The sequence below is a fragment of the Neltuma alba genome, unplaced genomic scaffold (genome assembly GCF_004799145.2).
Source record: "Neltuma alba isolate B1F8T4 unplaced genomic scaffold, ASM479914v2 tig00011916_pilon, whole genome shotgun sequence".
In the NCBI taxonomy this organism is placed as follows: Eukaryota; Viridiplantae; Streptophyta; class Magnoliopsida; order Fabales; family Fabaceae; genus Neltuma; species Neltuma alba.
In genome coordinates this window covers 594,955-622,086 of record NW_021636509.1, presented here as the reverse complement: position 1 = coordinate 622,086, position 27,132 = coordinate 594,955, and the positions used below count along the sequence as shown (strand labels likewise).

Here is a 27,132-nt window from a genome sequence, read left to right as displayed (position 1 = left end):
TTTTGAAAGCCATTGTTGTTGACAGCTACGTTAGTGTTGATTTTGTCGTCAAGTTATTGGGAATATTCTCTATATGATCAATGAAGAGCCGTAATTAGTTTAAGTATATTTTCTTCCTCTTTTTTCTTAAAACATAATATCTTCGTATTAGAAACAATCATGTTTGATGTGCTCTCAATAGAAATTTGAAGCTTCATTAACAAAAACTAAAACACACAAATTGAGCTGTTTTATAACATTGGACAAAAAATAGCCCCAAGAAGCCCAAGCCTTGAACAACGAAAATGAACCACTGAACACACATAAGCCCAAACACACCTACAAGTAGCAGCAGGGGGAACAAAAGGACTACGTACTACATTTATAGTTGAATCCAACAAACATAACTACTTCATTTTACATACCCAAGTTTTTTTTTAAATTTTTAAAACTACTTTAAAAAGCCAGGGAATAATATTGGAGGATTTTTTTACTATACACATTGAAAATATATACTTCTAGTTGTATTAAAATATCTTTTATCAATTTTCACAATAATTTATTGGATAAAGGTGCATTCTGCAGTCTAATTTTATTTCTCAAATATACCTTGCACTCTAATCTTTTCAATGATGTAATTTTACATATGATTTATTAAATTTAGTGTACTTTAGCAGAATTGTGCCTCCTACATCATTGACATGTTACACAATTTACCATCTATATATTTGATGGCATCTAATAAATGCTCTTTACTCAGTGGCTTGCTTAAATGAGCATCCATTCCTGCCTCTTTGATCTTATTTGCTTTGTCCACATACGCATGAGCTGTTAATGCCATGATAGGAATGTAGACCCCATAACTCTTCTCTATCTCTCTTATCTGCATTGTTGCCTCAAATCCGTCCATCACTTGCATCTGTAAAATCACATAAAGCATAAGATATCAATATATGGTCAACCACTATACATGCCCTCAAAATAAGTAGAGATAACCACAAAATGGAGTGAGGCCTACAATTCAGTATCTCTCTCTCTCCTTACTTTAGGTGGGTAAGGTTGCTTTAGAGAATTTATGTTACTTTACCTCACAGTCCATTATGATATAATCATAAGGAAAATAGGGGAAAGCCACGGTTAGACCCTCTTTAACTAAGTTCACTGCATCTTCGCCATTATTACATTCCATACTTGTCGCACCTAGTTGTTTCAAAGTCTTCAAAGTTATCATACGTTGGCACTCGCAGTCATCAACAACCAAAAATCTTTTGCCACTCAAGGGCTTGTCACTAGTTGAAGTACTACATTCTTGTATCTCTCCATAAGAATGCAGTTGTTCCATCTTCCATGAACAATCACAATCTTGTAGTTCAACATCTTGAAGTGGGGATGCATGAAGTGAGGGAACTTCTATTCTGTCTAATGGAGGTGATTGATATCTTGATATATTAGATTTTTTTGATGTCTTCCTCATTGTAATGTGAAAAATGTCTCTACTTGTTCTTCCTATCTCAGATATGCATGTATAATCCCCGCCAAACTCAGGTAGAAGACTGATAATGTTGAACAAACGAGTACCATGAAATGGCTTAGATAGAACAATGTCATTTGGATCAATCACATCTTCATCTAGTGCTTTGAAATCTACATTCCGCAAAAGTGGCTTGTTTAACCAAACAACCTTACAAGGAATTCTGAGGCCTCTTCTAAACTCAGATATCATTATGCCAAGTTCTGCAAAGGGTGCTGCTAATGCATCAATCACAAGCAGAACTAAACCCAAGGAAACCCCATCTTCTAACTTGTTAAAAAATGAAGAGATATAGTCTGCTGATCCATCTGTAACACTCAAAGGAAATCCTTTGGCTCTAGCATTATTAGAATTGTGGCGTGTAGACTGAGAATTCATATATGATGCTCCTGTAGAGCTTTGGCTGGAATTGCACCCTTTTTGCTTGATCTTCTGGAGAGCATGTGATAAATGTTCCCAATGCTTCACAACCTTAACTTTAATCCCTAATCTCTCCATGAACCTTTTGGTAATCCTTCGACGCCCCTCATTTTGAATCAGAAGAATAACACGAGAATCCCCTAACCTATTAGAGGCAAAAATAGGTAATCTTGGACTTGGGGAACATGTGCTAGAACCAGAACTAGGTTTGTTTATATGTTGTCCTTGATGTTGATCTAAATTATTAACCTCCCTAGTGCTATTATTGCTACCAGTGACTGTCTCACTCACGGCAAGGAGGACACTAAATCTAAAGCATGTTCCTTTTTCACCAATTTCCTTGTCCACAATTTCAATATCCCCATGCATCAAATGTACCTACAAAAAGTATTTTTGTAATTTAGTACTAACTTTGTTTGGAATAAATGAGAAGAAGAAAGAAGGTGCCTACCAGTGATTGCACAATACCAAGTCCCAAGCCAGTCCCTTCTAGTCCCAAAGCAGTTTCTTTGACTTGAACATAATTCTCAAACACTGACGCTTGCTTCTCTTTAGGAATTCCTTTTCCAGTGTCATCAACTTCAAACACAAACTCCAAGTAGTTTGGGTCTTGCTGGGTTGTATTAGTCAAGGCTTCTACATCAATATCCGCTTCATTTTTCTCGCAGCATAAGCGTGAAAAGAGTTTCATGAAACTGTATCTGTGAGTAGAAATTATTGAGTTCTGAAAAGTTGGCTTTTGAGCCCAAGCTCGAACTACTATGTGTCCTTTATCAGTAAATTTAACAGCATTACTCAATAAATTACACAAAACTTGTTGAAGCTTTCCTTTGTCACCTTTAACATGTGAATATCTTATCATAGAACCATCACAGTGGTCTAATACAAGATCTACACCTTTCTTCATAGCCAAAGGATGAAATAAGTCAACTTTATCTTCTACAAACTGGGAGAGATCAAATTCCTGTTCCTCAAGTTGCATTTTCCCTGCTTCAATTTTACTTGTATCAAGAATAGAATTCAACAGCCCTATAAGCATAATACAAGTTAGGACCTTCCTTGAAAGTTAAAGACAAAAAGATGAGTTGTTCATATCCAAGAATAAAAAAATAAATACCTTGGATTAACAATTTTACCTTGTAAGTCTTTTATACAAGCACCCATTTGCTTTAAATTGGTCTCTAGTTCTGAACCAGCAATCACTTCTTCACGAGAAATCTCAACCAAACCAGTAAGTCCAGCAAGAGAAGCACGAATATCATGGCTTGCACTGGAAAATGCGAGACTCTTGTTCATACTCTTCCTCTCAGCTTGTTGAGTGGCTTCCATTTGTTTGATTAGAGAGGCACACAAATGCATCTCTCTCCAACCGACTATAGTATTTAGTAATAGAAAACTGAAGACGGAGATCAATACAGTAACTATCATACAACTCATTAGCACTAACCCCAGTTTTCTACTCTTATGTGCAAAGGCCACCAATCCACCATTTTGTGGTATTGCTATGACGTATACCTGAAATATAACCAAACTATATATGATTATAACTTAAACTTGCAAAACATGATTAGTTTTCCTTAACAAAGTAATAAGATTCAGAGCCTAATAAACAATATTTGATTTTGTTGCAAATAGTTTCATATTAGGATTCACTGAACACGTAAAATAATTAGAACATACCGAATCTACTCCCATTACATCAATTGATGAGCAGCATGTCAAATACTGAGTAGCCCCAACTTTTAAAACTGAAGCAGAAGCTTCATCCTTGCATGAAACATAGCCCTGATAACTCTTTTGGTTGCCATTTGATTTGATTGAATGGAAGGAAGCTGTATCATTAGAGAATTCTATATCTATATGGATTGTTTGGAATCCTTGGAGAATCACTTTCCCATCCTTAGAAGCCAAATATAACAAGCTTTCACCTTGATGCCTAATAGGAGTGACGAAATTAATAATAGAAGTCGCAGCAAACCCTAATGAGATCACTTCTGTTCTTGATATTCTTACTGAATTAACATATAAAATTTGATGATCATTGCTCCACATGGATCCTAATGAGGAATATCCATGGGAACTATTTACTACTTCCTGAATCTTACTTGCATTAATTGGACGCTCATATATTTTGGATTCACCATATAATCCTCCGGTGCTAGGGTTTACAGGTTGAACATAGTACATCAGTTTTGAAGCATCCAAGGGAGAAGAAAACGAAGAGTTAGAGTACAATGCTAGAGTTCGATCATGGTCAATATAGTATGAGAAGAAGAGACCTTCCATATCAAAGTATGAGATCTCAGTCAAGTAAGGAATCATCCGAAATGCTTGAAACAACACTGGACCAACCTGTAATTAAACAAAATTTTCTTAAACAAGAAAAGAAAAGGGATTGAAATTAGAAAGAGTCATGTTTGTATGTGATGAGAAAACCAAAAAGATACCAACTTTCGTCTGAATGTCAAAGAAGGAGAAATTGGTCGTCTTGTTGAAGGTTGAACCCAGAAGGCTAGCTAAATTGGTTGATGATGAATTCAAAGGGTGTAATAGTTTTGTTGAGTGGGAAATTTCATATTGCAACTCTGAAAGCATATTTTGTGAGTTTGAATTCACTCGCTGCTCAATGTTTCTAAGGATCACATACCAGGACGGAATCAATAACAAGAGAACTACGAGTCCAGAAAATGCCTGCAACAAATGTCCATGACAAGTCAACTGAGAATTGCTGATTCGAGCATTTGAAGAGATAAAAACATTAGTTAAATTCGTTAATTATAAGTATATATTGATATTTCTAAACTATCTTTGTAAGAATCACAAATATTTGAGAAAAAAAAGAGGATATATTTGAAAGACAAAGTTTATTGAGATTTTATATTTAACACTAAATCCAACTCCTAATTACTAATTAGCTCTTATATAATCAAAGATGGTACTCCGGTTAATATGAGAACTAGATAGTAACTAATTTATACTCCATCTTTTTTTATAAAAAAACATTTGATCAATTATGTAAATCAAAAGGTTCATAAAAAAAATGGTGAAATACAATAAATATGTAAAAATAGTAAATTTTTTCCTAAAAAAATACTCTTATTTATGAGTAATAAAGAGTATGAGAGAGAGAGAGAGAGAGAAACTATGAAAATTATTGAAATAAAGAGATTATGGAAGAAAGAATGTGTAATAGAGAGGTAAACAAATGATGTTGCATGAATGAGAAAATATATTAAATATTAAAGTATGTAATTAATGGGACAAAATGGGAGACTGGCAAAAAAAATTGAGATTGTATATGTCTCTTGCCAAAAAAATTTTGATATTGTATGTCACTTATAAATAGAGATAGGATAGACGCGATAGTTGTTCTTTATAAAAAGATACAGAGGGAGTAGAAAGTAACAAAATTAACTAACTTAATTATTTAAAAAAAATATGTATTTGTTTCTTAAAGTATCCTTTTTAATCTAGAAAGTCTTACTAATATCTATAGTTAAGAATGAGAATTTAAAAAGAAAATTATAAATTTAAAAAATAAAATAGATTGAGGTATTTATATTTACTTCAAAATAAACTCTACTAATAATTCTTACATTCATGGCCTTTTGGTCGGTCTTTTCTTTGGAGATGAACTCAATGTAGGTTATATTTTGAGAGATTAGTGCCCTAAGTTCTCAAAATAAGTTGGGGTCAAAATAATATTTATTAAATGTAAGACAGGCTGATGCATGAAGAAGTGCTCTGAATAATTTAAGATGGTGATTTCACAGTGGGGAAAAAATCTTTCAATAATATTTAAGTTCTATGATATGATTATCTATCCTACTGCAAAATCTTAAACAAATAGTAATAAATTGTAAACCTAGAGTGAAAAAATGAAATTGGACTGCCAAGCAAATATAAGTATCCAATTATGAAGATCCAACGTTTCGAAAAATCAAAGGAACAAATTAACAAAGATAGATATACACTAGACACCTACACATTACATACTTACCGAATTTTAATAAAAAAAATCAAGAGGAGCAGAATTAATATTTAATATGTAATACTAATGATAATAGATACTACCTACAGTCCTTAATATAAGAAGTAATTGACTAATTTAATTAAATTAAAAAAAATAATTAAGTTAGCTATTTGTAATAAATAGATAGTCTCTCCTAAAATATCCTTACTAATCAAGTATATTAACTTGAACTACCATTTGATAAAACATTTAACATGATAACAACTACAAAGATTACCTCAGGAAAAAAATAGATAAATATGAAAGATAAAGTGGATTGATGTTTTATATTTAAAATCAAATTAAAAGTCAAACTAACTATTATATTAAGAACCGGAGGTAGTATGAATTAGTTTTATTAAAAACAATTAACTAAATTTAAAAAAATCACGACAAATACAACTCTTTTTCTTTTTACCAAATCTTATCGTGGATAAACTGTATTATTAAAAAAATTGAGAACAAATTATTATTCAAAGAGTGATTAGGAGAATAAAAAAGACTATGTTCATTAATTCCTAAAATTAAAGAATTAATCATTAACTCAAATCTATACATATCAATAATCAGACATACTTGTTAAATGTTATTCTCCCTTCAACATAGGGTTAATATACAAATTTATCTTAAAAAATTTTAATCAAGAGTATTGGGAACCCAAATATTTTTTTGGGTAACACTCAACATTAGTTTTATTAAATACCTAACATTTTTTAATGAAAACTTTCAAGAAAAATTTACATCTTAACCCTTTAGTATAAGTACTTTAGATGAACATACGTACCTACATACATATATACATAAACTCAGAACAATTCGGAAACATATACATGTGATTAAAAAATTTGACATAATAAATATAAGAAACTTGATCAAAGTAGTTTTCTATAAACAATCAGAACAAAATTAAGGATTTGGTCATACTAATTAAAATTCAAGGCCCCGTTTGGTTATCCTAATGGAAAGATAATCTTTTTTTCATTGTAAGATTATCTAAGATATAATCGAATTGTGACTGCAAACACATAAACACACCATAAAGTACAACTCCACTAGAAGGCAGAAACCGTAGGTTGAGGTTTTTGAATCAAAGTACAGTACCCGAAAACATATATGTGGCCACGAAACCACGATCAACATCTAAATACTAAAATACAAATACACATGCACACACGCACATATATAATTCTCAATTATGTCTTGTCCCGATAATGTAACCCAAAATTCTGATTTAAAGCAAGAATATGAGTTGTTTAACAGTAGTGATGAAATAAAGAAGAGGCAGAAAGAGAAACATTACCGAGGTTGCGCACAAGAGTTTGAATCCCATAACGTATTTGTCTATCTATCAGAGAAGGATGAGACTTTGTTTATTTCACCACTCTTGCTTTCTCTCCTTCCCAAATCTTTTATATATATAACTTCCCTGAAAGTCCAACCCTTTTTTTTTCCGAATTAAAGGGACATACACTAACGGCATAAGATTATAAATAAGATCAAATCCGCGATCTTTTATTTATAAATAAGCCATCACACCACTAACCTACATGGCTATTGACAAAGGATAGGTTTTTCAGGGAAAGAAAATCTTGGGCTCTGGGCGGAATCAATCGCTGTTATTGCTGATTTCTTTTATCTACTTTCCTTTTCCTTTTGTGATCGTTAGCCAGCAATCTGCATTCATTACATTTTGCCCTCTAATTCCTCATCTTTTCTTCCTTTCTATATATATATATATATATATATATATATATATATATAAATGGAGAATTAATTGGTGCATTAATTGCATGATTTAAGGGATAGTGAAACGAGCGCATGTCGAATATGTATAGGTAGTAAATCATGATTGTATTTATCGCCATTGAGATACTTACGTGATGTGATGTTTGCAAATTAAGAAAGAAAGAGGTGCAAAATTGATGCAATAATGATTTATTTTTGTTTTGGGTGCTCGAAACTATAACGATAACATATTAATTTATGTATTTTATATGTACAAAATTATAAATTATAATTCTATTAATTTGTATTATTATGGATAAATTATCTTAGTTACTTTCAATTTACTTTCTTTTTTTCAGTTGTTACTTCCATTGCCAACAAAATACCCCCAGAGTACATGGTTATCATTTTATTTGATAACATATTATTAGTGGGGTTCTCTGTCTACTTTTCATCGCCAATTTAGAGCAATAAATTGAGATTTTCACTAAATACACAATAATCATTTTTTTTATTTATATTGGTGGACAAATTCAAAATTATCCTGAGTTCGAACAGGGTGTGAATTATCGTTAAATATAATTTTATCATAACTTGATTTCCTATTCATTATAGTGTTCTAATTTTTAGGTTGACTTATCACATTTATTGTAATTATTGTCATTGATTTGATTGTATTTCTTTAAAATTTTGTATTTAGTTAGAGCTTCTAGGTCTATTCTATATAAATTCCCATAAACAAAATAAATATACACGAATATTATTTTTTCCCATTATGCATTTTGTTAGTTTTCTCTTTATTAACTTGATCCAATACAATCAGCTTTTCATGGCGACAGGGTCAAAAGACATAAACTTCCTGACTAATAATCAATTAATGGATGGTTTGGTGCTAATGAAAGAAAAATCAATTTACCTCAACCATGATATAACACGAAGGCTAAACTTTAACCTGACAGTGATACCAGGTTTTATAATTTTTTTTAACACTTTTTTCAAAAAGAAAATCAATGGTTGAACAAATAAAGCAATAAATGTTAATAAATAATAGTTTAATGATTTAAAAATATATAGGGTCGCATTATTTGCAAGCCTTTAACAGAGCTTTCATCTTAAAACGTGTGTAAATGTATAAAACTTACTCTAATTCATTTATTAATTAATAAAATATGAGCACGTTTTAACGAAACAAATTATGATATGAAATTTGAATCCTTTATATTTCATTCATCAAATAACAATTACATGCAAATTGTCAAAGGATGTTTAGCTGGTTTGGATTTGCTTCTATAAGTGCTTATAAACACGTTTTATATAAGTTGAGACAAAACTCTCATCACATGCTTATTTTTATTCCGTCAATCATAATTAAAAATCTTCTTTGAGCTTGTTTAAAATGACTTATAAGTAATTTTTCAATCATGATTTACAAAATACGAGATAAGTATGTGAGAAAAGTTTTATCTCAACTTATATAAAACATGTTTATAAATAATTTTAAATGCTAATCCAAATATGACCTTTTAAGTTATTCCAAACTAACCCAACATCCTTGTAAATCTTTTGTAACAAGTTTTTCAATAATCTCATGTTAATGGTCTTGCCACGTTTAAACAATCTTTGTAACTCTTATATCAAACCAAATAAACCTGTCCTTTTACATAAAATCACAATCACTGGGTAGTTTTCACTCAAGTGCTTGTTGTATGGTATGCAAACCTTTAGTTTGTACTAATTATTATGTGATCAAGGATCTTGATTCTCTAGTGACATCAATAAGCTTCTATGCACTTTAATACCATTGATTGATCTCATCCAAATTTAAACATAATGAATGGACTTAATGATAAAGTCTGTACAAAAATTTGTCAAACAAATTCCTCACCGCAGGCCGATATGTGTGTGTATGTGTCAACACATTCATCTGACCATCAAAAACTCTATTTCACATCAAGAGGAATGTCACAAGGAATGAGACTATTCGGCATAATTAATAGAAATATCAAGGAAAAAAAATAAAATTCAACAAGATAAAAAAGATTTGAATTGCTACCTCTTACGATATAAGAAGCATTTTCCTATTTTAAAAGATGAATGGAACAGATAAATTAGCAATGCGGCTATGATGCTCGCTGCTCTGAGCAATTTGGTTCAAACTAGTCCAAGATTTCCTTCTTCTTTTGCTTGATGTGCTAATTGTTTTTTCTGCATCTTTTTTTGCAGACATGCTCGGAGGTTCAGATGCTTTATTAGACCCCAACCTATTTCTCTTTCTTTTACTTCCTTCCAAAGCTGGACTATGTATTGTGGGAACGTCTGTGGCTGCTGTTGCTTGGGAAACAAACATATTTGTTTCATTGGCTTCATCTTTGTTCATAATTCTCTTTTCTGGTTTGCCAGATTCATGTGATGGGATTTGTTGATGTTTAGATTCCCTTGATGATTTTTCTTTTGATGGGCATATCCCCTTCATATGTCCCTTAAAGGTCCCTTTCTTCAGATTCTGATGCAAACAGTAATGGCACTTGTACACCACATTATTTTGAGTGACATTGGCAAACTTCTTTCGCCGACGCTTGCCCTTTGTTCTTCTCGTCTCAATTCGTATAGTACAGTTAAAGCCTGGATGAAGAACAATTTCACACCTGCAAAGCAGTCAAATGGTGATCATGTGGTTGCTATACATACTTTTAAATGGCTATTATAAAACTCACAATTACCATTACAATCAGTGGGTGAACTTAAGATAGCTTTAGCAGTAACTCCAATTAGATATTCCAACTAATTTATAAGTGATCCAAAATAGATTTTTGTCTGATATAGGTAGCACCATCAATAATAACTGAAAGTTATTGTTAGCCTGCTGAAACTTAAAAAAGAGTGTACAGGCTTGAAGATTATCTCAAGTTTCTTTGGTTTGATAGTGTTCAATTATAACATCAACAAAAAAAAGAAAAAGAAAAAGAAAAAAGAAACCAAAAGCTTCCAGAATACATCACACGGATGCTGAGCATCAATGTTGATAAAAGCAGAATGCTACAACAACAACAACAAAAGCTTATTCCACCAAGTGGCGATGGCTACAAGGATTGCATGTTGCCATTGAGAACAAATCATGGCTAAAGTTGAAATAACAGCTTTTTGTGTAAACCATGTTTATATTTATCGATTTATATCCTGGGGAGAAATCCTAGTACAGTGACAACACGACTTTACAAAATTACGCAATTAACTTGAAACTGCAGACTTATATAATATATGGATCATATGTTATCATTTACTCATGTCACAATTTCCATTGATGTTTACCAAAGTAAATAAAAGCATAGTAACAGGATGATAAAAAGGACTAGAGAGAAACAATTGTGCAAATGAAAAGAATATGGTAAAAATATGGTAAAAACAAATGGAAGAGCAAACCTCTCACAAGTTATTAAAGAAGGATCATGTGGTACTCCCATGGCCTCCTCAGCACTAGCAAAGGATTGCCCATAGAAGGCTCCCAAAGATGGTATTGAAACCTCACTACTGGCCCATACTGCTAGGCTTTTCAAGTGTTCAAGCTTCAACATTGACCTGACGTTTGAGCCTGTGTTCTTATGCAACTTCCCAGTGGCTTCTTCCCTTAATGATATAGGATTCTGAGGCCCAGTCGTTGAATTTGGTAATTTTTTTGCTCCTCCTTTCTTTCCCATATTTAGCTTAAGACCTTACTTCGTTCTTGTTAGGAGTTTCAACAAGCACCTACCATGCAATCAACAACATATTTTGAAAACCAATTTTTGAGAGAAATGTTTAGGTTACCTACTAACTTGACAGTTACAGAACAAAGTTTTCAGAGCTAATAATAGAATCATATCCAAAAACTAAACAAGAAACGACAACTTGCAAAATGAGATGCCTGTCCTAATCAACTTCTCGCTGCAGTTCCCAAACCGTCAGTGGCATAAACAAGGAGAGAAGAAAACGTAGTCACTAACTAATAATGAACATAGTAATCAAAGAATGAATATGAAGATACCTAATGCAAAAGACACCCAATCTACTCCAACTTTCGGCCAGCCACGTAGCTCTATCTTCCTCCCCTATTGAAGAGTCCCAAAACGCCGATTGTAAGCTCTGTTATAGAGCTGCCCAATTAAAGATTAGAAAAGAGAAGAATGAAGAAGAAACTACAATGTTACACAATCCCAAAAGCTTTGACCGAAGAACCCACTTCCATCACAAAAGAAGAAGAAATCTTGGTTGACGGAAGCAACAGACGAACCTAGAAAGGGAGATGACGCGAAGATAACGGCGAGGGTGGATAAGAATCCGACGATGCCCTATGCTGGAAGCGAGTCCGAAAACTGAGTTACAAAAATTTCTTCGCTGTTTTTGCCGTTGAGCTGCTCGTAGTCGACTGGGGAGGAGGAACTCAGCAACCCAAACAGAAAGGTTTGCTGATTTTTTATTATTTGCGATACAAAGCCTAAGCTTGAGACTCAGAGCGGAAAAAAACGGACGAGTCCGTCGGGTCATCCAGTTTAAACCCGTTTACATTGAGAGTCCGGTTTGTGACTTGAAGCCTCCAAAAACAAAATGGGCTTAAAAACACTGGCTTTGTAGGGCCCAAAATTAAATGGTCCAGCCATTTAAGCCTGCTACTTTATTTTGTATTTTTATTTTAAACTAAATTGAATATTAATATTATTACTGTATTTATTGCTTTTTTTAACCCAAAAAAATATCTTAAGAACATAAAAGGTAAATCACTCTCACTCATTCATGACAATCTTGGATGAAATGGGAATTGTGATTTTAGGCTAGGGATTAAACAATTATAAACAAAGGGACAATTTATTTTGGCTAAAATTAGATTAATAATTATTTTATCACAATTCTCTCTTAATTTATTCATTTTCCAGCGAACTTATGAGATTTAAAACAAATGTAAGAATAGGAGAGTGTGTGTAATGAAGACACATGATCTCATTTGAACTCTTAATCAAACTTAATTAATATTTTTAACTTCAAAATTTTGGGATGGAGTGTTTTGTACAAGTATTAGAAGTTAATTTGTATAGCAATAATCAAATTTTAAATGCTAATAATCTGATTTGTGCATATGATTAATAATAATTTAATGAAATTTCGGTTAGGCCAAAAATAAAATTTGCATTAGTCCTATTCGTTTATCAAATAAATGTATACCCTTATAAATATGAAATTTCTAACGTCGTGCGTGTCTTAGTAGCATTTAAATCTCCTTTTTTTTTTTGTCAACAAAAAATTCATTAAAAAGTGAGACATTTTATAATATTTTTTCTTTTTCCACTTATTGGCAGCATTATGCCTTGCTCTAAACATGAAAGAGGAAAAACTCAAGGAATTGATTAATCGTATCTATTACTGAGTGTTTAAATATGGCTAAATTGTTAATGATATTTGTGTTTGTAACTTAATTTTATATTTTTTAGGGATAATTAATCTCCGGGTCCTTATAGTTTCACCTGATTTTCAATTAGATCCTTATAAAAAATTTTCTTTTTATCAAGTCCTTTTAATTTTACATGTTTTTACTTAGGTCCCTCCTTTTTTTTTTCTTTTTATCAGGTCCTTATAGTTTCACTTAATTTTTAATTAGGTCATTTGTTATTTTTAAAAAATTATTTATTAACTTTATTCTTTAAAATTAATTTCATTTTAAACTAATATTATATAATTGGAAAAAAAATAATTAATGTAATCATTTAGTAATTAATAATTAATCAGAATAATTAATTATACTTAAATATAAATTATTTATAATTATATTCTAATTTTAGAAAATTTTATTATTATAATTTGAATTTTATAATTATAAAAATCAGAATTGAAAAATAAATAATATATTTGTTTAACTAAAAATTTAAAAGAATATTAACATAAGATTTTTATGATAATTTATTATTTTTAGAATATTATTATTTATAGAATAAAGAATAAAAACTACAAGGACTTAATTAAAAATAAAGTAAAACAATAAGGACGTGATAAAAAGAAAAAAAAATTATAAGGACCTGATTAAAAACGTGTGAAAGTATAAGGACCTGATAAAAAGAAAAAAAATTACAGGGACCTGATTAAAAACCAGTTAAGACTATGAGAACTTGCCTATTAATTATCCCTATTTTTTATTATAAATTTTATTGTTTTATGTCAATTTCTCCAAAAATATCTAAAAAAAGTTATGTTTTTTTTGGCTAAACAGGCCTAAAGCTTACAGACTGACCTAAGCCCGCGAGTTTAAGGGCCATGTTTCATTATAAGGGTGTTATTTAGAAGTCAGGCTAAAACAAACAAGCTCATTTAAACCCGCAACCCTGAAGTGCCGGCTCATTTTCTCAGTGCTAATTGAGATAAACTAACTAAGAAATGTTCAGTTTTTCATTAAAAAAAATCCTTGATACAAAAGCCCAGAGAGAATTAGCAAACCTATAGAAGAACAAATAGTTTTTCCTTCAAAACAAACCCAAGCATAGAAGTGGGAACACCGGCCCTACAAGGCCAGCCTTGCTTAAAAGGACTGCCTTACATAATCAAAATTTTAAAAATACCCCAATTTGCTAGGCCTGACCCTTAAGCTAATGGACTTAGGGCCGGCCTGCGGGCTTTCAGCTCGTTTAAAAAAAATGCTATTTTTGATATTTCTCATATTTTTATAAAAAAATGAAAAATAAACTGATAAAATTATTAATAAAATACTTAAATATGAATAAAATTAAGTTACAAATACTAAATATCATCATATAAATATCCATCAACATCCAAAAACATCTAAAACATTCATTAACAAGATAATAACATTCAAAAGTTTTATTTGTAGTGTAAATGTGCAATAAACAAATACTATCATTAACCTTTTAAAACTTCATTATTGTTATAATCAATTACTCTTCTTCATAAGTATGCTTTTCTTTCATAACAAAAATATCAACTTTTTCTTCTTTATAGGAATTTGACTTTTAAATTTTATAGTCTAGCTATTATTTTACTTTAGTTTGAAAAACATTATTGTTGAAATTATAAATTTCTAATTCAAATTATAGAATCACAAGTTATATAAGTATAAAAATACTATATATATAGTTTAAAAATATCAACACATATAATATAAATCAAATCATTATTAAAGTCCAAATTAACCTATTTTTTAAAAATTTAATTAGACAAATTATTGTCGAAAACTGAATAAATCAAACCATTACGTGAAATTTAATTTTAAATTTATAATAATAACTAAATATTTGAAATATCATTAACAATGTAAAAAAATTAATAATATTATAATTACATAAAAAAAATTTAAAAAACAAAAAAAATAAAAAGACCTGAACGGGTCGGCCCTCAGCCTTGCAGGGCCGACTTTTTAAACCCTCGGCTCTACAGGGCCAACCCTATAGGGCGTGTTTTTCATTTAAGGGAAAAAATTTCAAACTCGACCTTCATAATTTTCAGGCCTAAACGGGCCGGCCCGACTGACTCGACCCGTTTTTCCGGCTCTACCCAAGCACCCAAAGTTGGTAAAATCGACAAGCCCCATTTAAATTGGTTTAAACTCGCCTAATATGTTTTTTTGCTTGAGGTGCATTTTAACCATTTAAATTATTATATTTGTTCAAGTTTTTCAACTAGCATTTGTTTAAAATTTCCTTAATCCTTAATAAACTACATCATACAAAAATATCAATATATTCATGCCATTATCAATCACTTTTCTATCAAGGCTCAGGGTACTGTTTGATTTGATTTATTTTTGGTTATTTGGATTTAGTTTGGTAAGTTGAAAATGGCCTAAAGTTGGATGGCCAAGCAAGAGCCACTCTGTTTTCGCACCTCTACATGCATTCATCTCATACATTAGGTTATTTATGATAGTGTTATGTCCTATACTGGGAAAATTGAAGAAAACTTCTTCATTGAAAAGTTTATTAGTAGAAAAGACCTAAACTGGAGTATTGTGTTTTCCAAAATATTAGTACTCCGCACATGAGGGGGGGGGAATATTAGCTCCTTCTAGCTAATATAATTTCTAATGGGGGACTTTTTGTCAAATTTCCCAACATAATTTTAATCTGCTTTAAAAAGAATTAAACTAAACATCTCAAACATTATAATTACAACATATGTATTTACCTTTTTTCCTAAGAAAGTACTCATGCCAAGGGACAACATCAATACCAATTCATGAGAATCATAAGCAAAGAAACAAAGCAACCGAAAATAATTGATATTTTGGGCTCCTCAAATCAAAGCATCTAAAGCAATTTCTTGACACATTGATTAGCAGCAAAAATATCCTAATACCTGAGCTTGAAATTTTCGACCTGGAAAAGAGAACGAGAAGAGGTGATGGAGACTGATAGAAGAACAGAGTGCGAGCATGTAGCCAAGGCTGAGCAATGATAATGATGAAAGCTTGCGTAATTAACTCACTGCCATCTGAGTCTCTCATGGAGCCAGATGATGATGATGAAAAGAACTTGAGAAGCGAATGTGCGAAGCACACAAGAAGACAGGGGAACTAGCTGGCGAATGGGAGAGAGCTTAGGAGATTAGTGTGGCGCGACCCACTGTGAGTCTATGACCTGCAATTGGGAGATAGCGACAGCAAGGGAAGGGGATGAACAGCAAGGCGGTGACCCTAATTTTAAAGTAATTTTAAAAATATTAATCTATGTGCACATATACATCCAGGACGGAACGGCTCAACCCGTCCTGTCCCATTCCGGTTTTTTTTTGTCCTCTCCTAATTTTTCTCATCCTGAAAAATTTTAAGATGGGCCTATCCCGTTCTAATATAATTGGGACCGGTACGAGTCAATTGGGACGAGTCAATTTTATACACTCTTTACACAACATGATTCCAACAAGCTGGGAGCTGATTCTCAAAAAAACTAAGACATCAACGCAATGCCTATGCCATGCCTAGATCCTCTTAAACCAGAGCTGTCTCGTTCATTTTACCTGCAAACCGGCTCCGATGACCGGACTGCATTTCATCCTTAAATGTATTAGAGCATGCCTCTCCTACATAACACCCATGTTCTGCCAGCCAATGTCTCTGGCTCTTTTCTACAATTACTGTTCATATGTCGGAAACCCCCCCCCCCCAAATGTCTGATCTTGGAACCTGGTAGTGCTACGATCATTTTGTAACTTTTGATGGTTTTATTAACAATTAAGATAATTTTCGAATCTTCGAATTCACTCTCATTTTGATTTTGGTCCCTTAAATTTTAAACAATAAATTTTAACCCCTCAAGTTTCATTTCATCTAAAACATCGGTTTTTATAATTTAATAAAAATTGAAATCATTTTGTCTTTTAAGAAACCAAAATCTATTATTTAAAATTTGAGGGATCAAAACTAAAACGAAAGTAAACTTAAATATCATAAATTATATTAACCCTTTTATTAATATATTTAATCATTTTACTGGAAAAAAACAATCTAAAGTTATATACTTCCCTAATCCTAAGTGTGTGTTTGGTATGAGGGATTTGGGAAGGAGGGGAGGGAAGGGGAGGGATTTTAATCATTTCCCCTTGTTTGGCAACACATAAATTTTAGGAGGGGAGGGAAAAATTTTTAAAATTTCCCCTCCCCTCCCCTCCAAAATTGAGAGGATTTGGAGGGAAAGGGCAATATTTTGTCATATTATGACCATTATGCCCATATTTTGTCATGTTGTGACCATTATGTTTATATTTTATCATGTTGTGACCATTATGCCCACGTCTTAAATAAAATAAGAGCAAAATTGTCCATATTAAAATATTTTTCCTTCCCCTCCCTTCTTTTTTTATAAATCCAAACAAGATAATATTAAAATCCTTCCACTCCCCTCCCCTCCCTTTCCTCTCATTGAGCCAAACATATAGGTTCAAATTCACTTTGTTCCCAAATTCATAATTCTTTTAACTATTTTTATTAATTATATATATTAAAAAAGAAAATTTTCCATTAATAGAATAATTTTAATGTAAATGATTAAAAAAATCTTAAAAAACTAATACAATTTTTACACATAACTAATTTATCTAATTTATTTAATTTTGATAGAAAAATAATTTTTTAATATCTATAAAATTAGTCATCTAGTACCTAGCTCGATTGTTAGACCCAAACTATTTAGATTTGAAACTGAACCATTCAAGCTTAATCAATAGCAAAAGGCTGGATTGAAGAGAAGCCAATTTGGCTTAGTTGTATGGTCAAATTCAATTGAGAATTTGAAAGAGAAGGGAAAGGAGAAGGCAAAGGGCAAAGAGTAACCCATCGTCTTCAATAAAACACAAATCCTTCACCGGTCCCAGACACAAAGGAGGAAAAACGACAATAATAACAACAATGTAAATATATTAATTTATAATGGGAAAGGTATGATAAAGACTGGCTCATAGGTCTGCTCGTGGAGGATCATAAATCTGCCCTAACAACTAAGTCTAATGACAACATTACAACGAAGACTGCCATAATATTCACTTCCTCTTTTTCGAAGGTGGTTGTGCCCCCTCCTCTTCTTCCTCTTCATCCTCCTCCTCCTCCTCTTCTTCCTCTTCTCCATCTTCATCGTCCTCATCATCATCATCGTCACCATCATCACTGTCTCCTTCTACATTGGCCTCAGGATCATCATCAGGATCCCCCTCATCCTCTCCTTCGCCTGAGAAGTCCTCGTCATCTCCATCATCATCCTCATCATCCTGATCTACCTCGTCTTCGTCATCATCATCATCCTCTGTATCACTACCATCCTTGTTTTCTTCGCATCTTTCTTCTTTTCGGCGGAGTTCATCTAGAGGAAACCTACACATTTACACAACAATTGAGATGCATCAGAGTGAGAGAACGTTCAGAATAAAATGAAATCCATAGCCATTTGAAAGAGGTGTGTGTGAGAGTTCATTCTTACCTTTCATCTATCGTGCTCAATTTTGGTGACTTGCTGGTGTCAATCAACAGAGATCCATTCTAGGGTCAATATAAACAAAATAATTAGTAAATTGCCAAAATTCCAATCAAGTTGATGAGAAAGAATTCTCAATTTTGACAAAGTTGGGAAGATGGACTGATAGGTATTAATAATTAATCATCACACAATACTCTAAACATGAGACACAGAGAGAATACACATATTGCTACTTCAAGAGCTGAGACAACAAAATCAACCCCGCGCCACCTTACGCAAAGAACTCTTTAAGAACCCATACCAGAAACTATCACATCCTCAGCCAGGAATGGCTCATTGGAATCCTTTTTCACCTTATGCTTTGTTTATACACGGAATTAATGGAAATGAAACATTTAATAGAGTCCTTAATCATGACAAAGAGCAAATATAGCAGTTAGCAAGCACCACAATGCATCATCAATAGCTCATAATCTGGTCTGCATCAAAATAAAGCTAAGCTGAAGACTCCCATAGAACTATTAAAAAAATAGGAAAGAAAAGGGAAAAGAGACTTGAGCGGCATTTGAAAAACCTGAAGCAATCAACACACATATGAAAAGATACCTAGTTTAGTCACAATCAGTCCTAAAATTACAAGTAAAATAGTGTCCTAGACACTATAAATCCTAAGTCGTTAGCCAACCAAAGAAAACACGACAAATCACTAAACTATGCAGAACCAAAAAAAGCCACATCCCTGGCACATAACTAAACGTAGACCCCAGATTATAACAAACAGAGCAACCTCAATATGTACCACGCTACATACATAGCACAATTTTGGAAGGATGATGTACTGCTATAGTTATATTTTACACTCAACTGAGCGGGTACATCAATGCATTAAGTGGGGAAAAAGAAAGCTAATAGAACTCACCAAAAATATGAAAGCAGAGTAAAATTGTAAACTTTAAGTTGAAAAGGGTCGACGGTACTTTTTGTGCCCCAGACATGAATAGCAAGAATGGTTGAGCTAAATGTCCCAAAATAAACAAACAGAGCAACCTCAAGGTGGGCAGGAGCATTGGTAAGATGAATATAAGTGACACACTGCTATAACGCATACTGCCCACTGAATCAAAACCTTTATTCCTTTTTCCACAGACACAGTACTTTACACCCAACAAAGTAGGAAAATCGTTACTTCAAAAAAGCAACATAACATACAAAAGAACGAATATCCAGAAACCATACAGCACAGGAACACTTGTGATTCTGAAAACCGATGAAGTAACAGTAAAAATGCTAACTTGGAACCAAACCAGTTGGAAGTACTTATTGTGCCATTGACATGAATTGCGAGAATGTTGGAACTAAATATCCCAAAATAAACAAAACTGAAACTGTGGAAGTATTACCGCTATTAGAAGGCAAGCGAGAGTTTTTCCAGCAGCAAGAAAAGCCTCCGCCACCAAAACCTCCACAAGAGAGCCAATCGGGACCGTCCTGTCCACAGAGCTTAGGGTTCCAACCTCCATTGTTGACATACCAAGCTCTGAAGAAGAAAAGGCGTAAAATTTAGCAGAGCACAGTTAAAAGAGTAATGCTGAAAGGGGAAGACTGAGAAGTCCGGACAGTCAAGACTTGGTTGGGGAAGTGGATTTGGTCGGGTTAGGGTAAACCCTAAAGGGTTTGGTTGGTCCGATTAGGGTTTTTCTTTTTTTCCTTTTTTTCGGCAGCAAAAATTGGCATTGCCACGACAATTTTGTTTGCTTCCACAAAACGAAAGGGTCGTCGGGAGAGCACCGGTGGGTGGCCGACAAAATTATTTTAACACAAATCTTAAGATTTAATTATTTACTTCAATCATTCAAAATCAACTAGACACGCATTGTTTATCAAAAAAAGAAAAAGAAAAATCGACCGGGCACATTACAAAGCAGTGGTGTGGAAAAAATTGACACAAATCTAAAATTGATGGCCCGGTCCAATTCAGGCCCATCCGAAGTGATTGGTCCAGTCTAATTCAAATAAGTTATACTCCTCCGGTCCTTAATATAGGACCCAATTATTGAGTTGGTTTTGGTCCTAAATATAAGACCCAATTCTCATATTTATCAATTTTCTCTAAATTACCCTTATGAATACTCTCTCAACCATAATCAAGTAAAAAAGGGAGAGGAGGTATTAAGAAAGATGATTATGGTGTTTTAGGAAAAATATGTCACATTTCTTATAATTAACTAACTTACCTAACTTCCTTAATCTAATCAAATTAGTTAAACGGGTCTTATATTAAGGACCGGAGGAGTACTACCTTAGGTCCATAATATAAGATCCTGTTTGATTTTTATTTTGATCCTAAATATAAGACCCCAATCCACTTTGTCTTTCATATTTATACATTTTTTTTCAAAGTAGCCCTTCTAACAATAATAGTTCTAATCAATACATTTGATTAGTAAGGATATTTTAGAAAAGACAACATCTATATAGGATAAATAACTAACTCAACTTACTTCCTTAATCTCCTCAAATTAGTCAACTGGCTTTTATAATTAGGACCGGAGGTAGTATAATGAAATTAGATTAGACTAAGGAGATGTTTGGGTAACTAAGAAAGTGTTTTTAAAAGGTAATTTTTTTTGTAAATCAAAACAAACTCCTTTATATATACGGGGTATTTAGATAGAAACAAAACTATAATTTTAAAAATAATTTTACATTTTACAAAATAAATATATATAAAATTTATCTTGATCTATGAAAAAAGACTTTTAAAAAGTACTCATGAGCATATCCAAACACCTCCTAACCTTTAGGTTAGGTTCCAGTCTGATTGCCTAGTTCGATTGGGCGGTGCTATTACAGAGTATATTTAGGTAAATGTGATATACATACACACACCCTCTTTTCCTTTCGTACTTTTAAAGAAATTATTATCCCTATTTCATATAAAATTCCATTACTCTAATAGGTAACATGTTTTTTGAGTCTTTATCAGCAATTAATATTTAATTATCTAAGTTGTCTATATGATTATATGAAAATTATATCCCTAGAAAAAGGTATTTATTAGAAATAGGGTTAATATCATTTTTACTTCATTAAATTTGATTTAAATTTTGGTTCTTAAAATTTGAAACCAGTAATTTTGGTCCCAAAATCTCTTTTTTTTTAAGAACCAAATCACTATTTTATGAACCAAAGATATAAAGTTGAGAAAACAGGTTGAGCCTGTCAGGTCGACCCATTTATACCCAAAAATTGTGAGAGCCGGGTTTGAAATTTTTCCCTTCGAGCAGGAAACGAGCTTAAAAGAGTTAGTCCTATAAAGTTGAAAGCTTAAACAAGTCGGCCCTGCAGGGCTGAATACTGGTCCATTTAGGCTCTTTTATTTTTTTAAATTTTTTATATAATGCTAATATTATTATTATTTAATTATTAATAATATTTTAAATATTTAGTTATTGTTGTCATTTTGAAATTAAATTTCATAAAATGCTTTGATTTATTTTGTTTTGAACAATAATTTGTATAATTAAATTTAAAAAAATGGGTTAATTTGGTCTTTAATAATGATTTGGTTTATATTATATGAATTGATATTTTTAAACTATATATATTTGATAAGAGAGTATTTTTATACTTATATAACTTGTGATTCTATAATTTGAATTATAAATTTATGAGCTTCAACAATAAAATATCTCAAACTAAAGTAAAATAATAGCTAAATTGTATAATTTAAAAGTGAAATTTCTATGAAAAAAAAAACTTGATATTTTTGCTACTAAAAAAGATCATACTCCTAAAAAAGAGCAATTGATAATGGTCATAATGAAATTTCAAAAAATTGATGATAATATTTGTCCATTGCACATTTGTACTGTTAATGAAACTTTTGGATGATATTATCTTATTGATAGATGTTTTAGATATTTTTGGATGTTAATAAATGTTTAGATATGAAGTAACTTAATTTTGTTTATATTTAAGTCTTTTATTAGTAATTGCATTTTTTTAAACGAGCCGAAAGCCTACAGGCTGAATCGTTGATAAATGGATTCAATTTGTCTCTCAACCAAATTCTTATCGAAAAACAATTTCTCAATAACTTGTTGATCCCTATGCCTCTTCCTGGATTTTCAGATTGATTATCATTTTTTAATTTCCTGACTTGGTGGCCAGCCCTGAGCGTACCAGCTTAAGAGCTGGGCCTAATGAAATGAGACATTTTTTAAATTTCAGTCCTGCAAGCTGACCTATTTAAGGCCGCAGCCCTATAGGGCTAGCTTGGCCCGTATTCCCAACTCAACAAAGATATTTAGACAGAACGAGATCAAATTTCAAAAATCAAAACTATTGTTTCAAATTTCAAGCTTCAATAATTAGAATCTTTAGAAATATTACTTAATTATTAATTTAAGTTAAAAAAAAATTGGATGTTAACAAACTAACTAACTGTTTTAGGTGTGCAAATGTGTTATCACATGACAGAGAAGGAGTAATTTTTAATTTACACTTCTTTAGGCGTAAAGGATAAGAAATAAAATGTATTTTTAGTTGTTCGTGAATAATATTTTTTCTTATAAATTTTAAATTCCTTCATTTTAAATAATTGTACCTTCATGATGTTTCACTCTTTATTTCAAAGTAATTAGCATTAAAAAGTTTTGCTAAATACTATTATCCCTTCATTAATAAAACAATAATGATAAGCATGTTAGGATATTTAAGTATCGGTAACTTTAAGCTGATCTATAGAAAAGACAGAAGTGGATTTAATTATTATAAAAGTGGAATAACCCATAAACTTGAGTGTTGAGATTTTGAATCAAGACCCTGTTTTTCCAAGGGAAAATTACACTCAGGTCCCACAGAATATAATTAATATCAAAAAGGTCCCTTGAAATCGCGAAATGATTCTGAAGTCCCCAGGGACCTGTGTGTAATTAATTCTAATTGTGAAATTACATAGTTACCCCTGTTAATTTGAACCTATTTACAACCTCAACAGTGCTGTTAACAACCCGAGAAGAGGTGGTTAACAACCTCAACAACGCCCCTGGTATTCCACAGAGTGAGTTGTCATGAGCACTGTCGAGGTTGTCAATCACGTCTTCTCGGGTTGTTAACAGCACTGTTGAGATTGTAAATAAAATTAGAACCTATTTACAACATCAACAGTGGCTGTTAACAACCCGAGAAGAGGTGGTTAACAACCTCAACAACGCTCCTGGCATTCCACAGAGTGAGTTGTCATGAGCACTGCCGAGGTTGTCAATCACGTCTTCTCGGGTTGTTAACAGCCACTGTTGAGATTGTAAACGAATTGTTGCAATAAAATTAACAGGGGTAAGTAGGTAATTTCACAATTAGAATTAATTACACACAGGTCCCTGGGGACTTCAGAATCATTTCGCGATTTCGTGGGACCTTTTTGATATTAATTGTACTCTGTGGGACCTGAGTGTAATTTTCCCTTTTTCCAATGCGTCCGATTTGTCCAAAACTTGTGTGAATACGACATTAATAGTAAACTCACACGTAAGAGAAAAATTATTAGGTTAAACCTGATATCACGTTTCACATCAAGTCATTTATATTCATCGTCTCCTTCTCTTTAGTTGATGGTTATATTCCTTCTTTTTTTTGTTAGCTTTTCAATCATGAATATCGAAATAAAAAATAAATATATGAAAAAAAAGTTTTATTTTGATTTACATAAAATATATTTATAATTTTAATCAACAAACTGGGCCATACACAGTTCCATTGAAAATGCGACCAAGGCAGATAAGCAACAGGTAAGAAAAATCAAATGCCTCTCACTATTCATGTTCTACAATTCAAAGGAGGACATGAAAAAAATTCTGACAAAAAAAAAAAGAGGAAAGAGATAGAAATGAACATTAGAAAATATAAACGTCCGGAAGTAGAGGAAGAAAATTTTTTTGGTGAACTAGAGGAAAAATATTTAGTTTACAGGAACTCTGGTTGTATATAAGTTGGGTCAAGTATAAGTTAATCCGTGAAACTAAAAGTCCGCCCCGAAAATCCATCAGTTTTAACTTATGAACATGAAACAATTTGACCCATGAGAAACCCATCATAAGAGACTAGGCCATTGGGATTTCCCTTTTTGTTTTTTCTAGATGTCAAATATCTACCTCTTGTTAACAAAAAATGGATCTCTTCGTTCTTTTTTTTTGTTTTAATAAAAAGACAAGATCAAACCTAAAAGAAAACATGACTACTAAAGAAAAGACACAATAATAAAAAAAAGGAATACCAAATTAGCTAGAGTACGTCTCAAACGTTAGGCCAAGCAAATTGTTATAGGTTACTGCAAAATAATCACTACTTATGGGCCTAATTATAAACACGGTCTTATAATTAAGATCAGAAGTAGTACCTATTGCTTATTTTGTAAACTTTTGTTTTAAAAGTTGGATAAGACATCCAACATCAAAAGTCAACCGTTCATGATTCTATGGTTCAATTAGTTGGATGAATCAGTGAAGTAATAATTAAAAAAGTTTAATAAGACATAATTAGATGCATATTAACTAACATTACTCTAGTCTTTAATATAGAATCTAATTTAAGAGTTGATGGTAGTCCTATATATAATACTTATTTTACATATTTATCAATTTTTTTCAATTTAACCCTATTGATATTCCCTCAATAATAATTAACTAAGAGAGGGAATATTGAGGGAATTAAAAAAAATTATTAGTGTGTTTTAGAAAGAACATATCATATTAACTAATTTAATTAACGTTCCTAATTTACTTACATTAGTTAATTAAGTCTTACATTAAAAATAAAAAGAGTATATATATATAAGAAGTAAATCCATATCAAGTATAATTGTAAACATAATAACGCCATAGTATACGAAATTTTCAATTAAATAACACTATATGACAACATATAGTTTGAAAACAGAATGAAATCTTTAATAGGGTCAATCTTTTAAAACTTTTATGGGTTTCTCCTCAAAAAATTTTCAGCATTTCTACTATTAGTTCAAAAAGTATTCCCAATCTAGCTCCAGGTTCTGACCCAACAACTCAACCACAATGCTAGTTTTTTGGTCTAAACCAAGTCGTTAGTGAGTGCGATCAATACACATTGCAATAATCTCATGTAAATGAATAATCTCATTATCCTAATTGGAATAGCAAGGAGTTTTGCTGCAATATATTCTAAACTCATTTGGAAGCTCACTAACTTAGGCCTATTTATGTACTTAGGAAGACTTAATGCTCATATGGCCCTAAATTGTTTGCTTCCATATAAGTTGTTATAAGATGAACTGTCTAATGAATGATTTCTTCTGGCTCAGCAGTAATATACCTTTGATATATAGCTTTCTTGCACTAGTTCTTCCAAATCAGCTAGCAGACAGGACCAAACAATCTCATCCATGAAGCTTTAATTTGGTTTCCAATCAATGACTTCTTGCTAACAAATATTTTTCATTTGTAGTCTTCAAAACTGATGCGAGTGAGTTTGTTTGGAGTAACGTTGATAAAAATAACTTTTATTCTAATCAATTTTTGCATGTTAACATTAAAAAAAAGTCAATTAGTGTAATATAAATTATGCTTGAATAGGCTTTTATAAAAAAATTAATTTGACACAAACTTGTTTGAATTGAAAAAAAAAAGAAGTTGTTTCAACTTTAAAATGAGTCTTGAACAAAAAGTTAGTTGTCTCTTAAATCAGGTCAAACGTCAATTCTTTTCATCCAACTTGGCTTTAAAGTGCTTTTCATATTTACAAGTTCATTTGGGATCAAGTTCTTAGATGGTTTGATTGTTTCAGTGGAAACTGGAAATTAATCTTTAGAAATGTGTATTCCGTAAATCTTGTTTAAACTAAAGAGTAATACTGAAAAAATAGTTATGGTTAATTTCATACATTTTATAATAAATTCTAAATACTAATCACTTATAATTGCCTTCTCTCCATATATATGTGTGTGTTTTATTCCACTCCTTTATATTATGAATCAAATTTAAATTATGGATGATGCTTACATTACGCTCCTTATATTTAATTATGGGATAATTAATCTGAAAGTCCTTATAGTTTCAACCAATTTTAAATCAGGTCCCTATAATTTTTTTTCTTTTTATCAGATCCTTATACTTTTATCTGTTTTTAATTAAGTCCTTGCATTTATTTTTCTTTTTATCAAGTCCTTATAAGTTCACCTTATTTTTAATTAAGTCCCTAAATTTTTTATTCTTTATTTTATAAATTCTAATAGTACTATTCTATAAACATAAATAGTATTTATTATTTAATATTAGTTTATAAAGAATAATATTCTAAAAATAATAAATTATTATAATAATTTTTTTTAAAAAAATAATTGTTCTAAAAATTTTCCTGAATTAATTAATTATATTACTTATCTTTTATTATATAGTTATTAATTTAATTTAATTTAATTATTAATATTTTATATTTCAGTATTAATTTATTTAATTCAGTTTATATTTAATTAATAAATAAAATTAAAACTA

The 27,132-nt window shown here is 31.5% G+C and overlaps 3 protein-coding genes across 4 annotated transcripts; all 3 read right to left on the bottom strand.

Moving 5' to 3' along the window:
• Positions 1–667: 667 nt before the first annotated feature.
• Positions 668–8,592, bottom strand: LOC114719474 (histidine kinase CKI1-like). The gene is made up of 7 exons (XM_028904985.1): positions 8,584–8,592; positions 4,578–4,658; positions 3,611–4,282; positions 3,067–3,445; positions 2,382–2,959; positions 1,067–2,308; positions 668–898 (listed from the first exon to the last, which is right to left on the bottom strand). Exons 1-7 carry the CDS (start codon positions 8,590–8,592, stop codon positions 668–670), a joined length of 3,192 nt encoding a protein of 1,063 aa, XP_028760818.1.
• An 889-nt stretch (positions 8,593–9,481) lies between these two features.
• Positions 9,482–12,089, bottom strand: LOC114719404 (uncharacterized). Of its 2 annotated transcripts, none has more exons than XM_028904878.1 (4): positions 11,935–12,089; positions 11,689–11,797; positions 11,088–11,411; positions 9,482–10,312 (listed from the first exon to the last, which is right to left on the bottom strand). In XM_028904878.1, exons 3-4 carry the CDS (start codon positions 11,360–11,362, stop codon positions 9,751–9,753), a joined length of 837 nt encoding a protein of 278 aa, XP_028760711.1. In that variant the 5' UTR covers positions 11,363–11,411; positions 11,689–11,797; positions 11,935–12,089; the 3' UTR covers positions 9,482–9,750. The 2 variants fall into 2 exon arrangements, with proteins under 2 accessions (XP_028760711.1, XP_028760712.1); XM_028904879.1 differs by having other exon boundaries at positions 11,689–11,786.
• A 5,866-nt stretch (positions 12,090–17,955) lies between these two features.
• On the bottom strand, positions 17,956–20,266 carry LOC114719443 (phosphopantothenoylcysteine decarboxylase subunit VHS3-like). The gene is made up of 3 exons (XM_028904948.1): positions 20,005–20,266; positions 18,608–18,666; positions 17,956–18,501 (listed from the first exon to the last, which is right to left on the bottom strand). Exons 1-3 carry the CDS (start codon positions 20,131–20,133, stop codon positions 18,174–18,176), a joined length of 516 nt encoding a protein of 171 aa, XP_028760781.1. The 5' UTR covers positions 20,134–20,266; the 3' UTR covers positions 17,956–18,173.
• Between the last annotated feature and the right edge of the window lie 6,866 nt (positions 20,267–27,132).